Genomic DNA, 21258 nt, shown 5'->3' with positions numbered 1-21258 from the left:
CGCCTTCGTGGCTATGTCATCGCTTCTGTTGTCCAAACTGGAAACCTAGATCCATCACAGGCCCCTCCACTCAGGTCCCACAGCCCAGACGTCCAGCCAGCTGGGGCTTCACTCTCGCTCCTGGCTGGGCACGCCACCCCTGCGGTGCCATGCCGGACACCCCAGGTCTGGGGGATGCCTGCATGGGGACACACAGCAGTCGCACCGCTACCTGGCCCCCCTTGGGCTCAGCCACCACGGCCACAGGTCTCTACTGCTCCACCGCGACAGCGCCAGGTCAACATGGAGGTCATCCTACAGTTCTGTGGAGGTCCAAGGGACACCAGGGCACGTCGGAACGCGCCCCCTGCAGGAGCTGCTGTCCCGCCCCCGCCCGGCTCCCGCCGTCTGTGCTGCGCGGGAGCCTCTCCGGGCGAAGCCCCTTCATAACCACCTGTCACCCAACCACCCGACACTCTGGGACAGCAGAGCGCAGCCTACGAACCCAAGTCCGGCATTTTGCAGGGCAACCTGAATGAATTCCTCTCAAAGACTGAAGACACGTCGGTCCCGATCACACACCCCCCACTAACTGAGTGAAGTCCCCCATGTGCTTCAGCGGAACCTCGCTCGGCTGCCAGCCATTTAGATGCAGCTGACAAGAGAGAACACCACGCACCTGCTCTGTCCTCGTGTCCTCAGAAAAAGCGGCACCTCAAAACATGTACCTGGACTGACAGGACAGTTTTTAAAAAGAAGGTGGAACGTAGGAGTCCGCTGTGAGGAGCAGTTCAAGAAAGGTCTGGCAGTGAACACCGCACGCTGTCAGTGTCTGAGCCACCGACGCCGACTACGAACAGCAGCCAGCGCCCCACACACCAAAGCGAGGTGAAGGATGCGGCACAGCGAGGACCACGGGAGACGCCGCTGCCAACGCGTCACCGTCTCCTCCCCACTGACGCGGCACCTTCGGGACGTTTTTCTAACTTAGTAAACATTTCCCAGAAGAAACGAGACAAAGAAACAAGAACCTAGTAAAGCTACTTAAAGACATAAAGGGCAGGTGACTGACGGGGGATCCACGTGGCGAGTCAGCACGTGCAGTCGCTCATGCTGCCTGCCCCCCTCTGACCCGCCCCGGGGTCCGGCCACGAGATCAGAGGGAGGCAGTCAGCCTGGCGACAGGAGAGATGTGGCATGACACGTGCTGTGACGCCCGTGCTGGACTTAAGGAAACGGTGGGTCACATCCTGCTGCGTGCGACCGTGAATTCCAGCCAACTTGCAGCAAAGAGTTGACAGCATTTACGGAAGACACACATAGACTTTCACTCAGCAATACCACTTTGGGGGGGACCCTGAGGAACAGCAACACCCCAAAGTCACGATGTAATTCTAAATGGTTGAGTTCAACCAGCGACGACACCTTCAGTCACAAATAACAAACCACCAGCCAAAAACCCGCTCAATCCGGACTACTCCAGGCTGTCTACTTGCACCTGGAGTCCAAGAGTGGGGTTGGTGACAGTTCCCGCGGTCTTGGGGGCAGCTCCATGTCCACCCATTGCGCTCCGAAGCATCACGTGGCCAGGTCGCTGCTCATCCTTACAGAGCCCTCTGGGGGGCCTACGGGAGCCAGGGCAGGAGAAACACCACTGCCACATGTGGCTGCTCATGGTGTGGATGGCTCCTGGGATCGGGGGTCTCCAGGAAGGAGTGGAGACCTGGATGCAGGACCCCACGCACTCACCATGGGGATATCACACGACAGCCATGCTTTAGAAACCAAACTTGAGACCCTCATTATGCCTGAGGCGGCCCTGCGGTTATGGCCAGGAGTGCAGGGGGTGGCTTCAGGCTGAGTGGGGTTTCCGGTCCACGCAGAGGGAGGGAAGGGCCCGAGTGGAGTGTGGGGACGGCCTGCTGCTCAGTGGGCTCCCGGCCCTGCCCTACCCCCACCTCAGGCGGCGCCAGCCCCAACCCCCTCAGCTTTCTCTCCCCTACGTCCCTATTTACGAAGTGCCATCACTACCACCCCCCGTCTGGGCCGAGTGCTGACGCAGGCAGGACGGCCAGGGGAGGCTGGGCCTGCTCAGCAGGGACTGCACAGCCAGCTCCTGCAGGCCCAGAGCTGTCCCTTGTCCCCTGTGACAACTGCTCTCTGTCTGGTGGAAGGGACGAGACTGAAAGGCGAGGCAGGCAGGGGCGAGGTCTGGCCTCCTCCGTGGCCTGTCGTCTGCTGCATGGCTCAGGTCTGGTCAGCAAAGAACAGTGCTTGCGGAGAACAACACTGACCCATGTGTGACCCCGTGTATGCCTAGACACGTATGCAGGACGCGTCAGAGAAGAGACCCTGGACTGGTCTGTCCCAGTTTTGGAACCGAGACAAGGAAAGAGAACAGGGAGAAAAACCAGACGTGGAAGTGAGTGAGTGTCCATGACGTGGGCTCAGAGCCGGGGCCAGGTGGCACCGGCCCGGGGCCCAGGCACAGGCATGCACGTACCTGAAGGAGGGGCGCTCTGCGTGGACCTGCGGGGGGCCGGGGGGCCCGGGGCCAGCGGCGCCCTTCCGGATGAGCTTGCCCGTGCTCGCGTCGTAGATCCGGACTTCAGGCCCCGGCTGGGCCCGTGGGTGGATGGGCGTCGGGTGGAACAGGGTGGGCGCGAGTGCACCCTGCCTCTCGGGAAAGGCTGCCGGGCCGTCCTCCCTGAGGGGTGAGAAGGGGGCTCATGAGGAAGCGGGGGACTGGCAGGGACACAGGACGCCCACCGTCGCAGCCTGAGAGCCGAGGACAAAGATGCGGACGTGACTCCTTAATTCTGAAGCACAAGTACTAGGTGCGAAGTGCCACTCGGCCTGTGTCCAGGGGGGCGTGCCCCCCGGAACCCCCGCGGTGTCCGCACCTGCCATTCTCCCATGTCTGAGGACTTTCCCTCTAACGCCACGTTCGAGCCCCGACAGACAACGGAAGCATCTTCAAGCCTTTCTCAACAAAACAGCCACTGTCCCCAGCACACAGGCCTCTCTCCTGCACCGCCACCCGAGTATTCGCTCCTATCTGGCTGCCACCCGGCCCCTCTGGCTCTGGTCACTGGCCCCCTCATACAGCTGGCACTCAGCTCGCACAACTCTCTGCAGCCGAGAAAGAAACACGTGAGCTATAGCCGCGGCTGCTTAACCGCGCCGAGTTAGGAGAGGAGCTGCCCTGACTTCCTCCCCCGGCGCTAGGTCGCCTTTGAGGTGCCCTGTGCGTGGGAAGCCCCAAGGGGTGGCGGCAGGGCGAGCAGGGCACAAGCAAGGGCTTGGGGCGCAGTGGCGGGCCGCCTGGGCCCCGGTGTGGACCGGGAAGGCTGCTGGCCCAGGGGACCGCCCCAGGACACCGGCCTCCGCCCGCCCGCGGGCCCCCTCACCGCGGGGCTTTGCCGTAGTCGTCGCTCAGTGGGAACAGCTGCTCCTCCACCCGGTCCCACCGCTCCAGGCAGCTCCACAGCCAGTCGGGGTTGACCACGTGCAGCCGGCCGCATTCCTGGGCCTGCCGCACCTTCTCCGTGCCTGCGTGGGACAAGGCGCTCAGACCCGTGCGGGGCCGGGGGCCCCGTGGTGAGGGTCGCACGCACCAGACGGTCCACAGGCAGAGCCCAGCCAGCATGGGGTCGTCACGCGCCTGCAAGGCGCTCCTGACCGCCCCGGAGGCAGGGAGCATTTGAGGGGTCAGCACGGTCCACCCCGGGGCCCAGAGGGGAGCCGCCACGTACCTGCCCGTGCCGCGATCAGGTGGGTGGCCCTGTCCGGGGCGTCGGGGTCCAGCACCAACTGAGTGAGGATCTTGGCCCCAAGGGCCGTGGCGTGGTAGTGCTCCCGGGTCTTCTCCACCGGGAAGTTGGTGGGGTGCAGCCCGCTGAATATGATGGCCACGTCCGCCAGCACTCTGCTCTTGAGCTCCGGCACGATCTTCCGGATGTCGGGGGCCTCCGGGGCCTCCCCGCGCAGATAGCGGTCGTACCGGGCGTAGTAGTCGGAGTGCACACGGGCGAGGATCTCCTCCAGGTGCACCAGGTGGTCGTCGGCGTCGGCGTCCTCCTCCTCCTCCTCCTCCTCCACGCTCTGGTCCAGCGACTCGCCCACGGTGATGCCCGACTGCTCGCTGTTCTGGGACTCGGTCTCGGCCTCCTTCCTGTCCGCACCGCCGCCCGCCAGCGCACAGAGGCTGTCGCGCTCGCTGTCGCCCTGCAGGTCTGCGTGCACGCCGGGCCCGGGCTCCGCGCAGTGGCCGGCCCCTGCGGGGGTTGCCCCTCCTGGGCCAGGGGCGCCACCCGGCAGCACGACTTTGCCAGTGTCCCGCACAGCCTTCGGCTTTTTCCGGCCCCTCTTCTCCCCGCTTTCGCCGTCAGAAGCGGCGGAGGACGACTGGCCCTCTGACTCACTGCTGCTCTCGCTGTCGCTGGAGAGCTCGAAGTCCAGGTCACTGCCGGCCATGCCCTGGGCGGGCCGCTTCTCGGCCGACATCCGGCCGTGCTGCTGCGCACACACCACGGGCCCCCTCCCATCAGCCAGCGGGGCGCGGACGGCGGGCCGGGCAGCCCTCTCTTCTGCCTGGCCACACAAGGGCCAGGCCCCGTTGACCTCCCTCGTGGGCTTCCCAAGCCCATTGCTCGGCTCATCCCCGGACGCCTGCCTGCCTTCTTCGGCGTCCTTGGAGGTCGGAGCTTGCTCGGTGACGTCTGCCCCTTTGGGAGGGTGATTCCCTGCACGGCACACAAGAGGAGAAGTCAGCACACTTCCTCCTGAAACGGGAGACAGCACACCTCCCGGGTTGTCCTGCATCCCATGGAGGGTTCCCACAACCTCGAGCCCGGGCTGTGCCCTGCATGGGGCCAGAGACGATGGGATTCAGGCACGCTCCCCATGTTTTGGTTTTTACAACGCTTTAAAAATGCACAACACGCTCTTAGATCATGGGCCGGACTGGCCTTGGGCAGCAGCCTGTCACACCCGCTCGAGCTCTGCCATCGAGCCTGTCCTGGGCAGGGACACCCTTGGGTCACATTCCTCCTGGCCTAGACCTCCGAGTTCTGTTAGTCACTGTGGCAGTAGCTGTATGCCTCAGAGTATTTTCCTTGGAAACTAAAGGTCACGAGAATCACTTCATACCAACACTACGTTTTCTCCTGACAGACGTTAGCTGCTCGCTGGCTTGACCGGTTAAGCCGCGTGCCCTGCAGGCCCCCGGCCAGGCCACCACCTGCACTACTGTGTGTTCTCTGCAAGGACTGCTGCGGCCCGGCCTCCAGTGTCCCACTTGGCCTTTAAGGAAGACTGGGACGAAAGGCCACGTTCAGATGTACTAAATTCAGCAGACTTCTTTAATCCTCACTCAACTACGAAACGTTCAGATTAGTGCCAGCAAGAAAAATTCCAGGCTGAAACCAAGCAACACCAGGTTTCTCGGTATAATGTAAATACCCCCCCGCCCCATATCTCCTTAAATATAAATAGAAACAAAGTGAGTCCGGACTTTCAAGCAGTAACAACATAGGTGACAAACGGAACACGGACAGGGAAGCAAACGCTGACTACGTCTCTGAGGACCAAAGGTGTCACCCACCTTTCTTTCTCGCCTGTGGCTCCCGGGACCCAGGGGGAGCATTGATGTCCCCTGTGCCCTGGAAGTAGACATATTTCTTCACGGTGATCAGATTGGGGGCAAACTTCCAGACATCTTCTCGATCATCGATAATGCACACCATTGAGTCTCCGCAAGGGAAGAGATTTCTAAAAGCAAACACATATCAAAACTTCTACAGCAATTTATAAAAAAGTAGTCACGAAACCGAAGCCGAAATAATCTTTTACGTGTAACCAGTGGACAGACAGCTGACTAGTCAGAAACAGACCCAAACCATAGGGCAGGGCTTTTAATCAGCTTACCTTGAATAACTGTTTCCAGAGAAGATGCTGCTGAAACAGTTACAATTTTCCCCACTGAGCACTTTTCTCCAGGGGCCAGAGAGTAAAGAGCAGTGCATAGGTGGCCACGCCCTGGTCCCCACAAAGGTGGCACAGACAACACTGAACGAGTAGCTGTGGCCACGTCCCAGTACGACTTTCTTTACAAACAGGTTATCAGCCTGCAGGCCTAAGGCTACTGACACGTGGCCCCCGCAGGGGGCTCCAGGCATGTGGGAGGGCACAGCCTTGCTCAAAGCTCGACGCTCAGCTAAGCGAAAGCGCCGAGCACCAACATGTCTCGTCAAGTCCCAAAAGATGCCTGTTGCATTCCCAAAAGCCACTCGGATGTGGCGGGCAAGCAGAATTGTTGACAAGGGTCCCCAAGCTCCCTACTGGATGCAGACACGCTCTGGTACCCTTTGGTGGCCTTGTCAGATCTCATTTGTCCACCCCTCTGAGATGCACATAGGCTCACAGCATTCAGAATCCAGAATGATTACTCCTCGGCCGCTTCTAAGATCAGGAGACAGACCCAGGAGAAACGCCTGCCACTGTTCAGGTTCTCCAGCTGCTGATAAATAACGAAGGCCGCAACGACCACAGGGCCACTCTGCGGAAGTGAACCCTGAGCAGCCTACGCAGTGACGCTTCCTGGCGTGTCATCTCTGGATCGAGGGCTGCTAGCATCCACACGAGCCAGGGCCTGCCACCTGTGCCCATCGCGGAGCAGGCTCATCCTGCCCCAATGTGCTCATCTTGGGTGGCTTTTCCCCTTAATAAATCTCCAGCACAGTCTCACATTTTCCTTTGTCCTCATCAATCTGCTCACTCTGACACTAGCAAACGCGAGTGTTTCTGGAACAAGTACTTCCAGACTCTCAGTTCACGCTGACCTGACTAGGTCTCAGTCTGTGTGGACACCCCAAAGCTGAAATCTCAGATGAGGGTGGCCAACACCAACCAAGAGGCCACTGAGACCAGAGCTGTTCCGTCTGGTCTCGTGAGGAGTCCGCGTCCAAAATCCAAGTGCCACCTGATACAGGATCATACTAGGGCCTGCCATCCTGCATAGAAATGGGGAAATTTCTTCCGCAGAGAGAGCGAAACATTTCCGAGGACATAAAACAGCCTTGGGACTGGGGTGACGGCCCTGTCACAGAAGCCAGAGGACAGGACGGGAAAGGCGTGCAGTGACGGCGTGAGCGTGGCAGAGCAGGCAGATGGGGACGAGACCCCAGGTGTCGAAATGCTCGGGGCGTTAGCAGCAGTTACGCTCTCGGGGAAATGTGAGCCAGAGACGCCCACACCCAGGCAAACGCCTCCTCAAACTCGAGACCCAGCCGACAGCCTGCCTTGCACTGGAGAAAGCTGGGGCTCTCCTGCCCACATCGTCCCCTTCATCTCCTGTATCCCCCAGCTCTGTTCAGTCCCCCCGCCCCATGCCTCTGTCTTCTTGGGCTCCGGCCTGAGTCCCCCAGGAGTTCACTCGGAGGCGGCAAGGGGAAGGGGTCTAGCGAGAAGACTGCCACGAGGTCAGTGGCAGAACGGGGGGAGTAAACGGAATCGCTGCTCTGAGGCTCGCAATGCAGTCTCTACGGGGGGACCGAACGGTGAGCCGCGGGGTGCACGTGGCCAGGTACGTACCTAAGGTTCCCTGTTTTAGAGAACGGGTCAATACACTCGTCTCTCGATAATATTCGATGAGAAAAAAGCTTCTTCTCAGGATCTAAAAAGCCTATAAAGAGAAAAGAGGACAAAGGTGACGTGTGTAAGACCCACTGAGGGCCCCGTGCACAGAGCGTCAGAGACACGGGAACCCCGCACTGGCGTCACACGCTCTTCTCTGTCACGGCCGCCACCACGCACGGCTGCTCTCTCACCTCGCCGTTCTGAGGGCAGTTGTCACGAAACAAACTGAACTTGACGTGATCTGGAACTGTGCCAGGAATGGAAGACACAGGTGAACGAGACTCAGAGCGTCACTCCCCAGGAAGCTCAGTCCTGGCAGAAAACATGTGGCTGCACGGTTTGTGCCCACCACGCTATGGGCCAGGACCCCTGACCCTGGACGAGTGGCCGTCCCGCGGTGGGGCTGTGACTCCGGTTTGCCACGGCGTGTCTATCACCCTCTGTCGTCACCATTTCCTCAGACAGGCTCCACCAGCTGCGCCACCCACACCCTGCCCGAACCAGATCTCTGAAGTTGCGAGTGTGACACACACGGTTTACTGTGTCGCACTGTCGGCTGATGTACGCACGCCGTAATTAAACACGCGGTTTCTCCGTGCCCCTCAGTCCCCCGCACACTGCCCGCGTGTACCGCATGTGGGGCGCACATGCTCTTCTTGAAGCCATGCTGGACACGGACAGACGCAGCTGCCACCTCCAGAGGTTCAAATCCCTGAGATCACTGAGTCGTAGCATTTCGTTAACAGAAAATACTTGCTCTTCTGTCACATTGTTTTTTATTATATAAAGAACATGTAAATTCACATGAACACGGAAGCCACTCAGTGGCTTAAACCAGAAATTAATAAAATTACTAGTTATCTACAATAATAAATAGAAAGTCTAACCAAAATACTTCTAATTATACTAAAAACTCACATTCTGTGAAAACAGTTAACTTTCAAAATAAAAAGCTGACAAGAGCCTCAGAAACCATTGTTGTTAAAAGGCACGATCACATATCAGACAGTCTCAGGCGGTGGTTGTCATGTGCGAATAATTAAATCGCCTGGATAAGCGCTGACCCCTTTCAGCTACAAACACGACGACTGGGCAGACGCCAAGCTCAGAGCGCCCAGACCGCGGCCTCACCGGGCCTCGCCCAGGCCGCCCTGCTGTCGGAAGGCCTATCCATCCTCAGAGCCACAAGGGTGTCCGTCCTGTGGGAGATGGGCTCCCTCCCAGGTCCTCTCATGGGAAACATCAGCGGTCTCGATGCCCCAGCCAGGGTCAGGGCAGCCACACAGGCAGCCGTGCGCACCCTGATCTGAGGCTGCTCTGCTGAGGGTCTCTCCACCCTGCTTAACTGGGACACTGACCTGCAGTCTCTGTGCGTCTCTGAACGTGCTGGAATGGGGAATTCTAAAGGACAAAGCCCAGCCTACGATAAGGAGGCTCGGGCTGCCTGCAGGCAGGCCTCACTCAGGCCACAGCACTGCTGCACAGGTCCCCGGGGCGGGCCCCGTGCAGACGCGCTGTGAGCCTCTGGGGACACCTCCCGCAGGCACTTTTACTGAAGCTGGCATTTCTTCACTGTTACTGTGTGCCTTATGAATCGATATCTAAAGACACCAAGGTTCCAGAGGTGAAGCCACAGTGACTTGGTCTGTGCCTGAAGGACATAACCTCCTATTTTCACGTGGGATCTGAGAATTCTGAGTAGGGACATTAGTTTTCAAATCACATCTCCCAGGCAGCCACACAGCAGCCATATGCCAACGGCAAACATGTTGAATTTCAGTTACAAAGTAAATTAACTTCGCGTTGCTTTCACGTTCATGATTAAAATTTCCTAGAACACTCGCGTCAATGGGGGTGCGACATTCACTTCTCCATAATCAAGACAGAACAAACCTGTGAACTCCACAACCGCGCATCTGATAAACGAAGCAGTGACGTTACAGTGCAGGCACCAGCGTCCACCGATGGGTCACAGGGGGCCGGAGCCCAGCTGCCTCTAGTAGGTGAGGCTCAAGCCCTACACTCTGACCCCAGGCAGAGCTGCCGCTGTGGGGAACGCTGCGTGGCCGGAGCTTCTGCCGACACGCACTGCACGAGCTCGGCTGGCACCACGACAGTTGATGGGAAACCGCCGCCCGGCTGGCTGCCGAGACCGCGGTCTACTCTCTGCTTCAGTGCACACGGCCGCGAGCACCGTGGCTCCAGGGCTGCGGGCGAACCCGTTCACAAAACTGTCTGAAGCACATTTCCGTAGAGAGCTTCCTTCTCACATCTGCTGTCCTGACCAACTTCCAAACTGCTCTGCAGGGCGCGGCTGGCCACATTGACAACAGCCCACCCATCTGGCCTCAGTGACAGCAGCCCGCCCATCTGGCCTGGCCTGAGGGGTCCCAGCAGAGCCGGGAGGCCTCTTCCCAGGGCAAAAGGAGCTGGCACATGCAGAGACTTAACGCTGGCTGGCCACCCCCAACTGCTGGCTCTACATGAGGCTGAAACTGACCCTCCTTCATCTTCGAGAAAACATCACAGGAAATGGGAACGAGGTCAGCCTGCATGTTCCGGTCGCAACACGCTCGGTTGGGTCAGCAGCCGCCCCCTCACCTGCGATTGTGTGCGCGTACAGCCGGCTCCCGAAGGTGAAGACGTGCAGCTCGTACAGCCTGGCGACCTTCTCCAGGAACTCCCTGCAGTGTGGACGCAGGCGAGTGTGCAGCATCGGCTCGCCTCGGCCCAGCTGGAAGTGGAGGATCCCCTGCAGAGAGGGGCGCCGGTCAGGGGGCCCCCAGGGTGACACGGACGCTCTGTCGTCAGAACCAGGGGCCCCCGACGCGTGATCTGCGGGGCGCAAATGCGCTCTGCGCCCGTGCTCTGCGGTGTGACTCGGCCCTCTCTGCTGCATGCAGCAGCTACCTACAGAAGAACCCCAGCACCTGCCTCCGACACTCACGGTTCCCACCTACGAAAAGCAAGGCGAACGTCTGTCGTAAGCCCAGAGACTGCTTACGCACAAACAAGTGCAGCTTCTACCTACGAACAGGGACAACTACTCAGTCACTCGGGCGTCAGGGAAGGCTGCGCACGTCGGCAGACCCTTACACCTCCTACTTCGTCCACATGCGTTCTGATCGTGGACAAAGCAGTGTCCCTGAGTGCTGCCACGCACCTGTTTGACTCTTCAGACACTAGTGTCTGTCAAGCAGCAGCAACTCAGTACTGTGGGGACAGCATCCTCCTCGGTCATCCACGAGTAAGCCACACGTCCCCACCTAACTTGATCTGACTCAGACCATTTTAAGACGCAGCTTTAACTTACAAACACAACCTAAAGCTGACACGATATCCTAAATCAAGGAACACCAACTGGCTCACACGCGACTCACGTGCAAGTAAGCTCACTCTCCTTGGGAAGCTAAACCTGGATCCTTTTAATCCTGTTTATCATTGATTTTCTTGGTAAAAATATACTCTAAACAACCACCAAAAAAGGAAGGTAAGCAACCTCAGACTTGTTAATTTTTCACTTGCTCTGCATTTAGTTAAACCTCTCACAATGAGGCTGTTAAAATTCAGGAGCGTGAAATTTCCTAAGCAAATCTCATCTTCCCCCAAGACCGCCCTCCTTTGTGTCCACTCCACTGCTGGCCCCGGGGCCTTCCAGGTCTCTCTGCAAGGTCTAAGCCCCGCTGCCCGACGTGGCTGGGGGTGAGCCTGGCCCACGATGGGCTCGGGTGACGAGAAGGGGAGTGTGTCGCCTGACGAGGACTAGTGTGGGGAACCCACCCGAGCATAGGCCCGAGGCCCAGCCCTGCCAGGCGAGGCTGACGGGGTCGGCCGTCAGTCTGCCCCTCACGTCCTGCCGGCCCCGAGGACGCTGCCATGGGAGGCCAGCGCGCTCACCTTATTGGACATCCGCTGGCAGTGCTGCTCGGTGGTGTGGATCAGCGTCTGGTCCAGGTCGACCATGAGCACCAGCTTCCTGTTCCGGTGCAGCCGCTGCTGGTCCTCCCTTCCCAGCTGCTCCGCTTGCTGAGGTTAAAACGAAAAAAACGCCAGAGTACGTATACTACCATCCAAAACAAAATCTCGTTTTATTCGCCGGCTCCGTGTGGTCCGCACCACTCAGGGCACTCTGCTTCGTGACCCTAACCCTACAGTTTCGCAAAGTACATAAACCAATAAAAAAGGAGGCAAAAGCAAGTGTCGTCCCCACGAAGACGCAGCTGGATGCAATGGAACAGCCCGCATCAGGGAGCTTCAGGGTTAGTGCGGGAAGCAGGAAGGGGTGCTGGGAAAGGGGACAACCAGGGACACTAGCAGGGTGGCACCCTGGAAGAGACCCAGGCACGTCACCTCGCTCGGCCAGGGGAGGGAGGTGACATGCGCTGTGCAGAGGCTTCAGAGCCGGCACACACCCCCTCCAATTTCTCACTGAACTGATACCCAGTCCCAGTGTGAGCAGCCCTGTGGCCTGACCAGGTGGACAGAAGTCCACTGTCTGCTCCTGAAAGGGATTAAGGCCACAGTTACTCTGCTGGTACAGCGACGACGGAAGACACTTTCTTCTCTTCTCCACAAACTTCGTAATTTCGTTTCACACACACTTACTCATGTATTTACATTTGTTTAAAGTCCAATAATCCAAAAAAAGCCAGAATCGTGTACCTGGTATTCTGTCCCTCCCACAAAACAGAAAGTAGATACCAGTTAAAAGCACACATCTAACAAAATTGTTACACTGAAAAATGTATCACAGAAACGCACAGCTCCGAACCTGCACCACAACTAAGTTTTTAGATAACTCTGAGGTGAACCTGGGCCCTGTGATCTGTCCTGGTGATGCTCACTCACTCCAGCATTTAGACCCGACCCAGGACAGCATGGGCTGTCAGGATGCCTGCGACCAGCACCGCCCCAGGACTGTGGGATGCAGGACAATAAGAAAACGTAAGGTGAGGCCCGAAGCTTCTTATCTGCTCAGACAGCATGTGAATCCCTGTGTCCCCGTGCCTGCTGGCACACAAGTGCCCAGAGACCGCCCCTCACCCGCCCCAGAGCCCGCAGCCACTTCGCCAGCAGGCCAGCTACACCGCGTCTACCCTCAGACCCTGACCTTGGCCTCCAGGACCAGACCTGCCCTTCACAGACCCCTGCTCACCAAGCCCCAGGCCTGCCGTCCCCGAGAGCTCCTCCAGGGAGGGGCCAGGCACAGCATGCTCCCCCCAGCGGCTACTTTGGAAACAGGGCGACCACAGAGTGGGTGCTCCCCAGCCAGGCGGACTCACCTCGGAGCTCACCATCAGCTCTGGGACGCTGTGCACCATGGACACGGTGGCTGTGGACAGCGGCACCTGCTGCCTCCCGTTCTTACTCTGCAGCCTGTGGAGGGAGAGGGGCCGTGAGGTGGGCGCCCGAGGGGACGCGCTGTTTTACCCTAGTGCCGCCCTCATTCTCGGGGCGACTGCCGAGCCCCCTACCACTGAAAACACACAGGGAAGCCGGCAAACACACCGAGCTCTGGCCACACCTTCAATGCTCCCAACCGCAGGCCGCGATGGCCACACTGAAACACGGGGCGCCCCGAAGGGAAAGCGCTCGGCACGTGCACAGCGGGGTGGCGACGGCCGCCGGGCACAAGGGGAGAAAGCACCCTGGACCCCCCAGCGCCACCCTCCCATGCCGGCCGAGCGTCAGACGGCGGTCAGGGCTCCCAGGCCTAAGGAAGCCGAGCCGGGCCACGGCGCCCGCCTGCGACCGCAGTCAGGTCCCCACGCCCCCGTGCCCCTCCGTGGTGCACGTCGGAACCACAGGCACCGCCGGCACTCCCGAGCGCCAGTACTTACTGAGTGAGGTCTTGGCCACATTCGGCACACAAGCCTTTCATGACAACTGGGTGGCTACAGCCCTCCAAGCGCACCAGGACCGCCCTGGAAACGAAGCATAGTCACCCGTTGGCGGGGGCACGCTGGAACCCCTTGCTGTGCCTCGCTACCCCAGACGGAGCACCTGAGGGGGAATGAAGGCTCCGCCTCTCCCAGCGGCTCTCCAGAAACCCCAGGCCGGATGCGCCTCCCTGGGGGCCACGTCCCTGGCTGCACGGGCGAGGCAGGCTGCCCCACAGACCATCAGCTCAAAGACCTGGATGTCCACGAGGCGAGGAGACTTGGGGAGAATGCGAAATGTCTCAAATCGCGTTAGATATTTACCTGCAATCCTTACATCTCCCGTAAGCAGCATGTACGCAAAAACTGAAACTTTGTTAACACAGAAAGGAACCACTTAGTTTGATACTGACAACTACTAAACCACTGCCTCCCACGTATTCCCAGTCCGGAGAGAGGCTATGATTCATCTGTTTTTCTGATAGAACTATTATAATGCTTCTAGTTTTTATAAACACAGAAACTCCATTTCCTTGGGAAGTCACATCTAAGCCTGGCTGCGTGGAAGCAGCCTCTGAAGGCGGCTGGCCGACAGGCTCTGAGCCTACCAGCTGCGTGACCAGAACCCCGGAGTCGCGCCCCGGTGCCTGTGGGGGGCTTTCCTCATGGGCTTTCCTCTGCGGGCAAGGGCTGGCCCACCGGTCAGTGCCAAACCCGACCTCGTCACTCGCCTCCATCCCCAAGCCTCTGGACCGCACCTGACTCTCGTGGGCAGACAGAGCCACTGATCAAATGGTACCCCAACACCCCCTTGTCACACGGGACCTCTTTCCTCCCTCCCCCTGCCCCGTCTCTACTGCTCACAGCCAATCACTCGAGGCACCCTGACTGGGCCCAGGCCTGGGGCCCTATTACCCGCCACGCGTCTGCGCCACGCACCACCTGCTGGTCCCCGTCATTTACCCTCTGCCTGGGGCGCGCTCTGCCCTGCTGTTAACACCATTCAAATCGCTTCCAAAAACCTGCCCCAATTTCCCATCTCAAACAAACAAGAGCCGTGAGCCAAGCCCTCCACCACCCCCCACACAGTGCCCCTATGGGCTCTGGCCAAGGACCCTCGTTGCCCCAGCTTCCTGCCCACCTCCCTGGGCACCTGAATCTCCTCAGCCCCCACTGCTGAGTCTGTGCTCTGGTTTCTAGGGCGCGTTCGGGCCCAGCTTCAAGACCTCGGGCCAGCTGCCCTTCTCCACGTGCGTGGCCCGCAGCACCCCACCCCCCAAAGGCACCCGGATACCATCCTTCCAGTTTTGCTGGCTCACCAAGCTCCGCAGGAGCCCAGCGCCCTGTTCTTCACCTGCCGTGGTCATCTCCCAGGGCTCCTGCATCGAGGACACGCCCTCTGTGCAGACTGCACATCCTGGGGTCTCACCCCACTTCCCAGACCTGTTTTCCAACGCTCCGTCACTCCATCTACACCAACCCCCACCCTGCCACCAGGCACAGAGGGCCAAAGGAACCGCCTGAGCGTACACAGGCAGAGTCAGCCACAGACCGGCCAGCGGGGCCCCTGGGACTCGGTAAACACTGCTCACTCTGCCCCCGGGAAGCTGGAGAACCAATGGGTTCATTCGCCAAACTACAACGCTTCAAGTGCTGCTCCTGCATACAGTGTAATGACAGGTCCTGCCAGCCCCCGTCACGTGAGAACATGCAGGCCACACCGCACCAGTGATGGGGGCGCCGGGCTCCAATGTCCAGGTGCTGCTTCTCTATGGGCAGCTGACAATGAAAACTGACAGAAGTTTGCACTTAATTCACTTTATTTTTAAACTAAAACTTATGGTTTAGAGAACATTTTTTTAGGAAACCTCAAAAACATACCAGAAAGGTTTCATCGATCGCCCCAAAACACATTAACCTAAAGAAATATTCGGTGTCTCCAGCTCAACCAAATAAATAGGTCGCGCGCTTGGTAAAGAGCGTGTTTCGGGTCCGCAGCCCGTCTTTCTGTTTCCTTACGTGTCTCTGAAGACCCAGGTCTTGATTCTGATGAAATCCGATATGTCAACTTTTTGGAGTCCTCATCAAGAAACCTCTTGCCTGGGGTCACTTTGGGAACCCAAAGGGGCCAGCTAACGCCACAAGATTAACTCTGCTTTAGGCAGAAAGAAACTTCCAGGACAGTCCCAGACGAGGTGACATCTGGGTCTTGACACAAAAGGAGGAAGCAGGTGAAGTGCTGGCTCAGACTCCTGAGGTGAGAGCAGGGTGGGTGCAGGAGGCAGCTCTGAGACGAGGGGGTGCCACTGAAGGGAGCCTGGCCGAGAGCAGGTAGCAGACAAGCCCCGCACACTAGCAAGGTGGCCGAGGCAGGCCGGACCAAGAGAAGCCAGCCGCACGCACGCTCCTGGGACCAACCTGCCCCCGACGACTAACACAGGAAGGAGAAGGGAAGAAACAGGAGCGAGACAGAAACAAGACCAGCAAGTTCTCCCGGAAAACAGAGCGAGGGAGAGCCAAAGGCCACTGGCAGTGGGCACAGCCAAACGTGCCCCAAGATGTGGCCAGACCCAGGATGTGACCCCAACAAAACAGCCAAAGGGTCTTTGGGGGAGCCTCACGATTAAAGATAGGCAGAAAAAAGAAGGTCAATCTAAAAAAAAAATTCAGTGTTCACAGAGGCCCACGGCAGACGTCACGGAGAGCACATCTCAGGAGAGAGAGGGTGAGTGTTAAATGCCTCCAAGGGAAACCGGATGGGGTCGGCACGTCTGTGTGGACGAGGGAGGCGGCCATATCTGACCGTGGGCGCTGGTCCCCACGTGTACACGTCTGTTGACACGCACCAGGCTGCACCTGAGCCGCGGCACGGTCCTGGCCCATCATAACACGAGGCCGAGGCCATCAGATCTGTCGACTGACAGCTGCTGGTGACCTTTGAGAAAGGCCCTCAGCAGAATTCAGCAGCAGGACAGGAGGGTCCAGGCTGCTTCCAGGGGACTCGTGCCTCTAGCCCCCACGCCCCCCTCATATCCCCAACACACATCTGCTCCACAGACGGCCCCACCCCTAGGCTACTTATAACCTGTGTCCTACGGCTGAGAGAAACCCCCACGTGTGCACACATGGAGGCCACCTTCTGTCACCCTGCAGACCCCTGGGACCTCATCATATCACTCCACAGCCACCGTGACCCAATGACGTGCGTACCTGATGACGTGACCCCAAGCAGTGCTAGAGGTCCCTCTGCCTGAACAGCCCGAGTGTCTCTCACACTGCACGTCCTCTCAGCTCCCACTGCCTTGGGTGACACATGGCATGCCCTGCCTGTCCTGCTATAACCTGAAGGCCGACCGGACCCCGAGTCCTTGAAAGAGGAAGCCGGCGCTGACCCTGTTCTGAGTCCTGGGCAGAGACAGAGCAGCTGGCAGGGCCCCGGGGCGAGGACATGCCGCAGGCTCCTGCACCTCTCTCTGAAGTGCTTCACATACTGACGTCACGAGTCGTGTAGTTCTCTGTGCCGGGATAAAAGGTTTCGCCCATCTAATTCTGTAGGGCAGATCAGGGCTCCAAGGGACACTGGGCACCTGGCGACGTCTCCGCTGTCATCACTTGGAGCAGGCCCTGGGTATCTAAAGGGTGGGGGCCGGTTCACAAGGCTCTCCTGGTGGACATTCCAGAGCTACACCCATGAGCAGCCTGGGTGTCCCCGACGTTGCGGAGCCATCTGCCTCCCAGAGGAGAGCGTCACTGATGGCCAGGAAACATCTACGAGGCCCTGCTCACGAAAGGCTGGTGAGACAGCTCAATCACCTGAGGAGACCTGAAGAAAGAGGACGATGCTGGACGCCGAGAACCACACAGACGTGGGTGCTGCGCGAAGCCACAGGACCCACGCGTGCTGACCCACGTATGCACAACCACCGTCAGCGAACACGTCGGAAACACATGTGCAGAACTCATCAGCCAACTCGACCCTCGTGGAACGCCCTGATTTAAACCTGGACGTCTGTTCTTGACGTGTTACCTTTTCCCACCTGCAGATGCTGAGAATTCAAAACTCCACATTTGCCAAGTATTAAACGAAACATTTTTGCATTTGTTAAATTTAAGCTCGAGGTCTCCAACCTGCATTTGGCCTAGTAGCCTGTGCCGAGTCACCTAATGTCTTGGTAGGCTCTGCACAGTACACAAGCTAGGACGACAGGCACGGCTCCCTGTGCGCACATTCGGTCTGTCTGTACCTCTCCTCCCTCCTGGGCTTGGGGCTGGCGAGGCCACCAGCAGGAAGGCTGTGTGCGGAGAGGAGGTGGGGTGTGAGCTGTCAAAGCGAAGTGAAATGTCAAACAACGTCCCCGAGTACCCGAGTCAGAAAACACAGCGTGCTGCAACCTGCAAAGGGGCCCCAGTGACGTCACTTAGAAACCTACAGCTGTCAACAAACCAAACCAGCATGCTAATACTACAGCTGCCGGGCCGAGGAAAAAAAGCGATTAAAGAATAACCTATCTCCACTCAAATGGCGTGGCGGGAGTCCTAAGTGTTCACCAAGACGTTCAGGACAGTGGTTGGCTAAAGATAACGTTGCTGCGTGCGGCCATCCGGCCATCCCCGCCTAACGGTCCATTGAGCCGGGTTTCTGGATCTCCTGCAGCTCGAGGAGCCCAGGGCGCAGAGCCAGGCTGGACTGCACCGGAAATGCACAGATGGCACTGCCCAAGGGCGGCCCACGATGGTCTGCTCCCGCCACTCACCGATACTGCATCAGGCCCGGGCACGACCGCTCAGAAACCACCTCTACGATAAAGGGGGAAGAAAGACCTATTTTCTGTCTCATTTCAAAGATCATTTGGGATTGCCTCGCAATGTCGGAGCTGAGTATGACACAGTCCCAGCACTTCTGCAGCTTTGCACAGCCTAAAAACTTCTCAGAAAGAAAAAAGATGGGACGGCCAAGAGAAGACAGGGGATCAGAAACACACGAGGGTGACGTTCTTAGTGCGGGCGTATCCACCCTTCATTTCTGCCAATACTGTCACGAGACAAGGGACGGACAGCCTGAGGACCTCAGCATCTCTGCTCTCAATCCGTGGAGGAGCGCTGCACGGCAAGCCGAGAGACCCTGCTTTAGCCCAGGAGACCAGCCTCAGAACACCAAGTCAGCCTTACTCTCCAGGGCAGACCAGGGCTCCAAGGGACACCAGCAGCAGGCAAGGTCCCCTGGGAAACAGAGCAAGGGAGGGCCAGGGGCCCTTCTAACTTCTCTGCTTTGTCCTTGAATGCACAGAAAAAGCATGAAATGCAATTTCTAAACAAATTATTTACTGCCAATATACACATGTACCAAACTCTCCTGAATCGTTTGTCCTCATCTGCTTTCTCATCTGCTCTAACAGGGAGGTCAGAGGGCACGGTGTACTGGCAAGAGCAAAGCCCTGAGGGTTGCATGCCCTGGACTCTGCAGGTAGAGCGCTCACCGGTAAATGCTGGGCTGGACGGGCCCGGGCCCAGCACAGGTCCCCAACAGAGCAGCGAGGCTGAAGATCTGTCCTAAGCCCGAGGACTGAGTCCCGGGGTGGCCTGGGGAAAGTAAGAGTGCCCTGTGCGCCCAGATCCTGGCTTCCAAATGCCATTCCCCACCAAGAGGAAGCAGAACTCCTCAGGACGGACGGCTGACTCCAGAACTGGGGTTGAGAGACCTGGAGCCTAAACACTATCTGGGCCTTGTCAGAGGAGCCAGCTTGAAGGGGCTCCCATCGACCACAGCGGGGATAATGAGCATCAACACAACAGTGACGTAATCCACTGGATAAGACAAGAACCCATGAGTCTCCACTGATGAACTGGTTGTTTGTACAGCAGAAAGCCAGCACTCTATGCTCCTAAAACTGTTTGCTGCTGAGTAACCCGCAACGCGGTGAAGACGAAGCCCACTGATGACAGTGACTATGAAGAACGGACACTTTAGCTAGGCGGGCCTGGCTCTCCAATGGCACTGCACACACATTCTCTCACCTGTGTTCCAGGAGAAACTCTATCAGCCATCAGCTTCTCAAAGAGCCCTGTGCTGAACCATTGCCAAAGGGTACCCCAGACCTCAAACACTAAGACCCCAAAAAGAAGAGACAACTCACTGTTGGAAACTTGTCGTCCCGTCAGGCGTGCGGCTGATTGGTGAGATAAGTAACTGGGCGACCCTATCCCTGGGTGGCTCTGATTCGCCAGACGGCTGACAAACCTGCACGTGGAGCTCCCCACTAACTAGCTGTGCTGTCAGACGCGCCTGGGCCCGGGCGGCCTTCTGGGTCCGATCAGAAGCAGAATGGCAAGGAGAAGAGCGCTTCGCCTTGGGGGTTTTCTACACGGTGACACACTAGCACTGGGCTTCACCACCATCACCCACAGGCTCATTAAGGCCCCGGTAAGGTCAGGCAAGCTCTGACTTCAAAGTGATGATGACAGCATACCATGTGAGCCCCTCCCTTCTAAAGGAAGCCAGGCAAACAGCTTCAGTGGAGGGGGCAGTCCTGAGGCCATGTCCAGCCCGTCCCACCAGCATTCAGAGGGATGTCATGGGCCCCTGAGCTGGAGGCCTAGGACCTGGGCTCTATCTCCAAAGAGAGAGTGGACGTAAGATGAGGCTCCAGGTGCTGGGATGGAGGCCGGTCCTATCCCAAGCCGTCCTGGTCGTCAGCTTCCAGGAAGGAGCAGATGCTCAACAGCTGGAGGGTCAGTGCGAGCCACAGGAAGAAGAGCTGAACCAGAGCAAGCAGCACCGCCAGAGAAAAGCAAGAGTGGACAGAAAGGGGAGTGGGGGCCTGGGACACACTGTGATCCCCACAGAGGGGAGCTGTGTACCAACCTCTACAGCAGGAGGTGGGAACGCTCACCTGCCCTGACTTTCTGTCCGACAATGGGAACAACCCCGAGTCTCTTGCATATGCCTGTGCCCACACTTCAACCCAATCTCAGGAGCATAACACTGGTAAACTCAGACACGAAGTATGCCGACAAGTTCACGCGCTTCGAAAAAGGAAAACAGCCGCTTTGTGAGGTTAAAACCTAAATTACCCGCAGCTAGAACCTGTTGTAGTATAGGAGGGTGAGCTACCAGTCCGTCACCCTGAATTACCTGTGCTCCACCTGCCCCTGCTTTCTGAACCATGATGCAGAACTGCGCCAGGTTTTACAACCGCGTCTCACAAGGTTTACGAGAATCTAAAGTGGACACCCCAACACTTTACACTGCGATGACAAGAGTGGAGCGTGCTGATTCGTTCAGTACTTGCGGTCGCTTCGAGTTTTCCTAAACTACAAATACGAACTCTTGGGAAGAAGCATCCACTATGAAAAGGAACGAACACAACCGCTTTCCAAATAAAAATCTCAAATAGGAATTGTCATGCAGCCTTAGAAAGGCATGCAGACGCGCAGCTGGAGGGGGCGGGTCCTACTTTCCAAATTTCTCCCCGACCGCAGTCCTTTCAGCTGCAGCCCCGGGGACCCATTTCTTCCTGCCTCGTGCCTGGCCTTGGTGCTCTCTCCTGGCCCCGGAGACCCACCCTTCCCTCCTTCCCTCCCGTCTCCTGTTTCCCGACCCACTCACCCGGGAGCCACCACCTGGCCCGGCTGCGCGCACAGCTCCCGCACCACGCCGGCGCGCTCCGACCTCAGCCTGCGCTCGCCGCGCACGCAGCCCCCGGAGCCGGCACGAGGAGGGGCAGGCCCGGCGGACTGCGTGGAGGCAGCGGCCTCGCACACG

The 21258-nt window shown here is 58.4% G+C and overlaps 1 protein-coding gene across 4 annotated transcripts in view; it reads right to left on the bottom strand.

Moving 5' to 3' along the window:
- Positions 1–21235, bottom strand: part of CTDP1 (CTD phosphatase subunit 1) — a 38713-nt gene extending 17478 nt beyond the window's left edge. For 2 of the 4 annotated variants that reach the window (XM_006913741.3, XM_015590829.2), the window contains exons 1-10: positions 21103–21235; positions 13458–13541; positions 12900–12993; positions 11515–11643; positions 10219–10369; positions 7573–7663; positions 5585–5751; positions 3735–4724; positions 3390–3531; positions 2483–2686 (exon numbers count right to left, since the gene is read on the bottom strand). In XM_006913741.3, the coding sequence (XP_006913803.1) occupies positions 2483–2686; positions 3390–3531; positions 3735–4724; positions 5585–5751; positions 7573–7663; positions 10219–10369; positions 11515–11643; positions 12900–12993; positions 13458–13498 (2009 nt within the window). In that variant the 5' untranslated portion in view covers positions 13499–13541; positions 21103–21235. The remainder of the gene's footprint in view (positions 1–2482; positions 2687–3389; positions 3532–3734; positions 4725–5584; positions 5752–7572; positions 7664–10218; positions 10370–11514; positions 11644–12899; positions 12994–13457; positions 13542–21102) is intronic. The other 2 variants (XM_015590828.2, XM_015590830.2) reach the window with 1 other exon arrangement.
- Positions 21236–21258: the final 23 nt, after the last annotated feature.

Source organism: Pteropus alecto, unplaced genomic scaffold, assembly GCF_000325575.1.
Source record: "Pteropus alecto unplaced genomic scaffold, ASM32557v1 scaffold14, whole genome shotgun sequence".
Classification (NCBI taxonomy): Eukaryota; Metazoa; Chordata; class Mammalia; order Chiroptera; family Pteropodidae; genus Pteropus; species Pteropus alecto.
The sequence above is the reverse complement of the archived record's forward strand: the minus strand, read 5'-3'. Positions and strand labels throughout refer to the sequence as shown.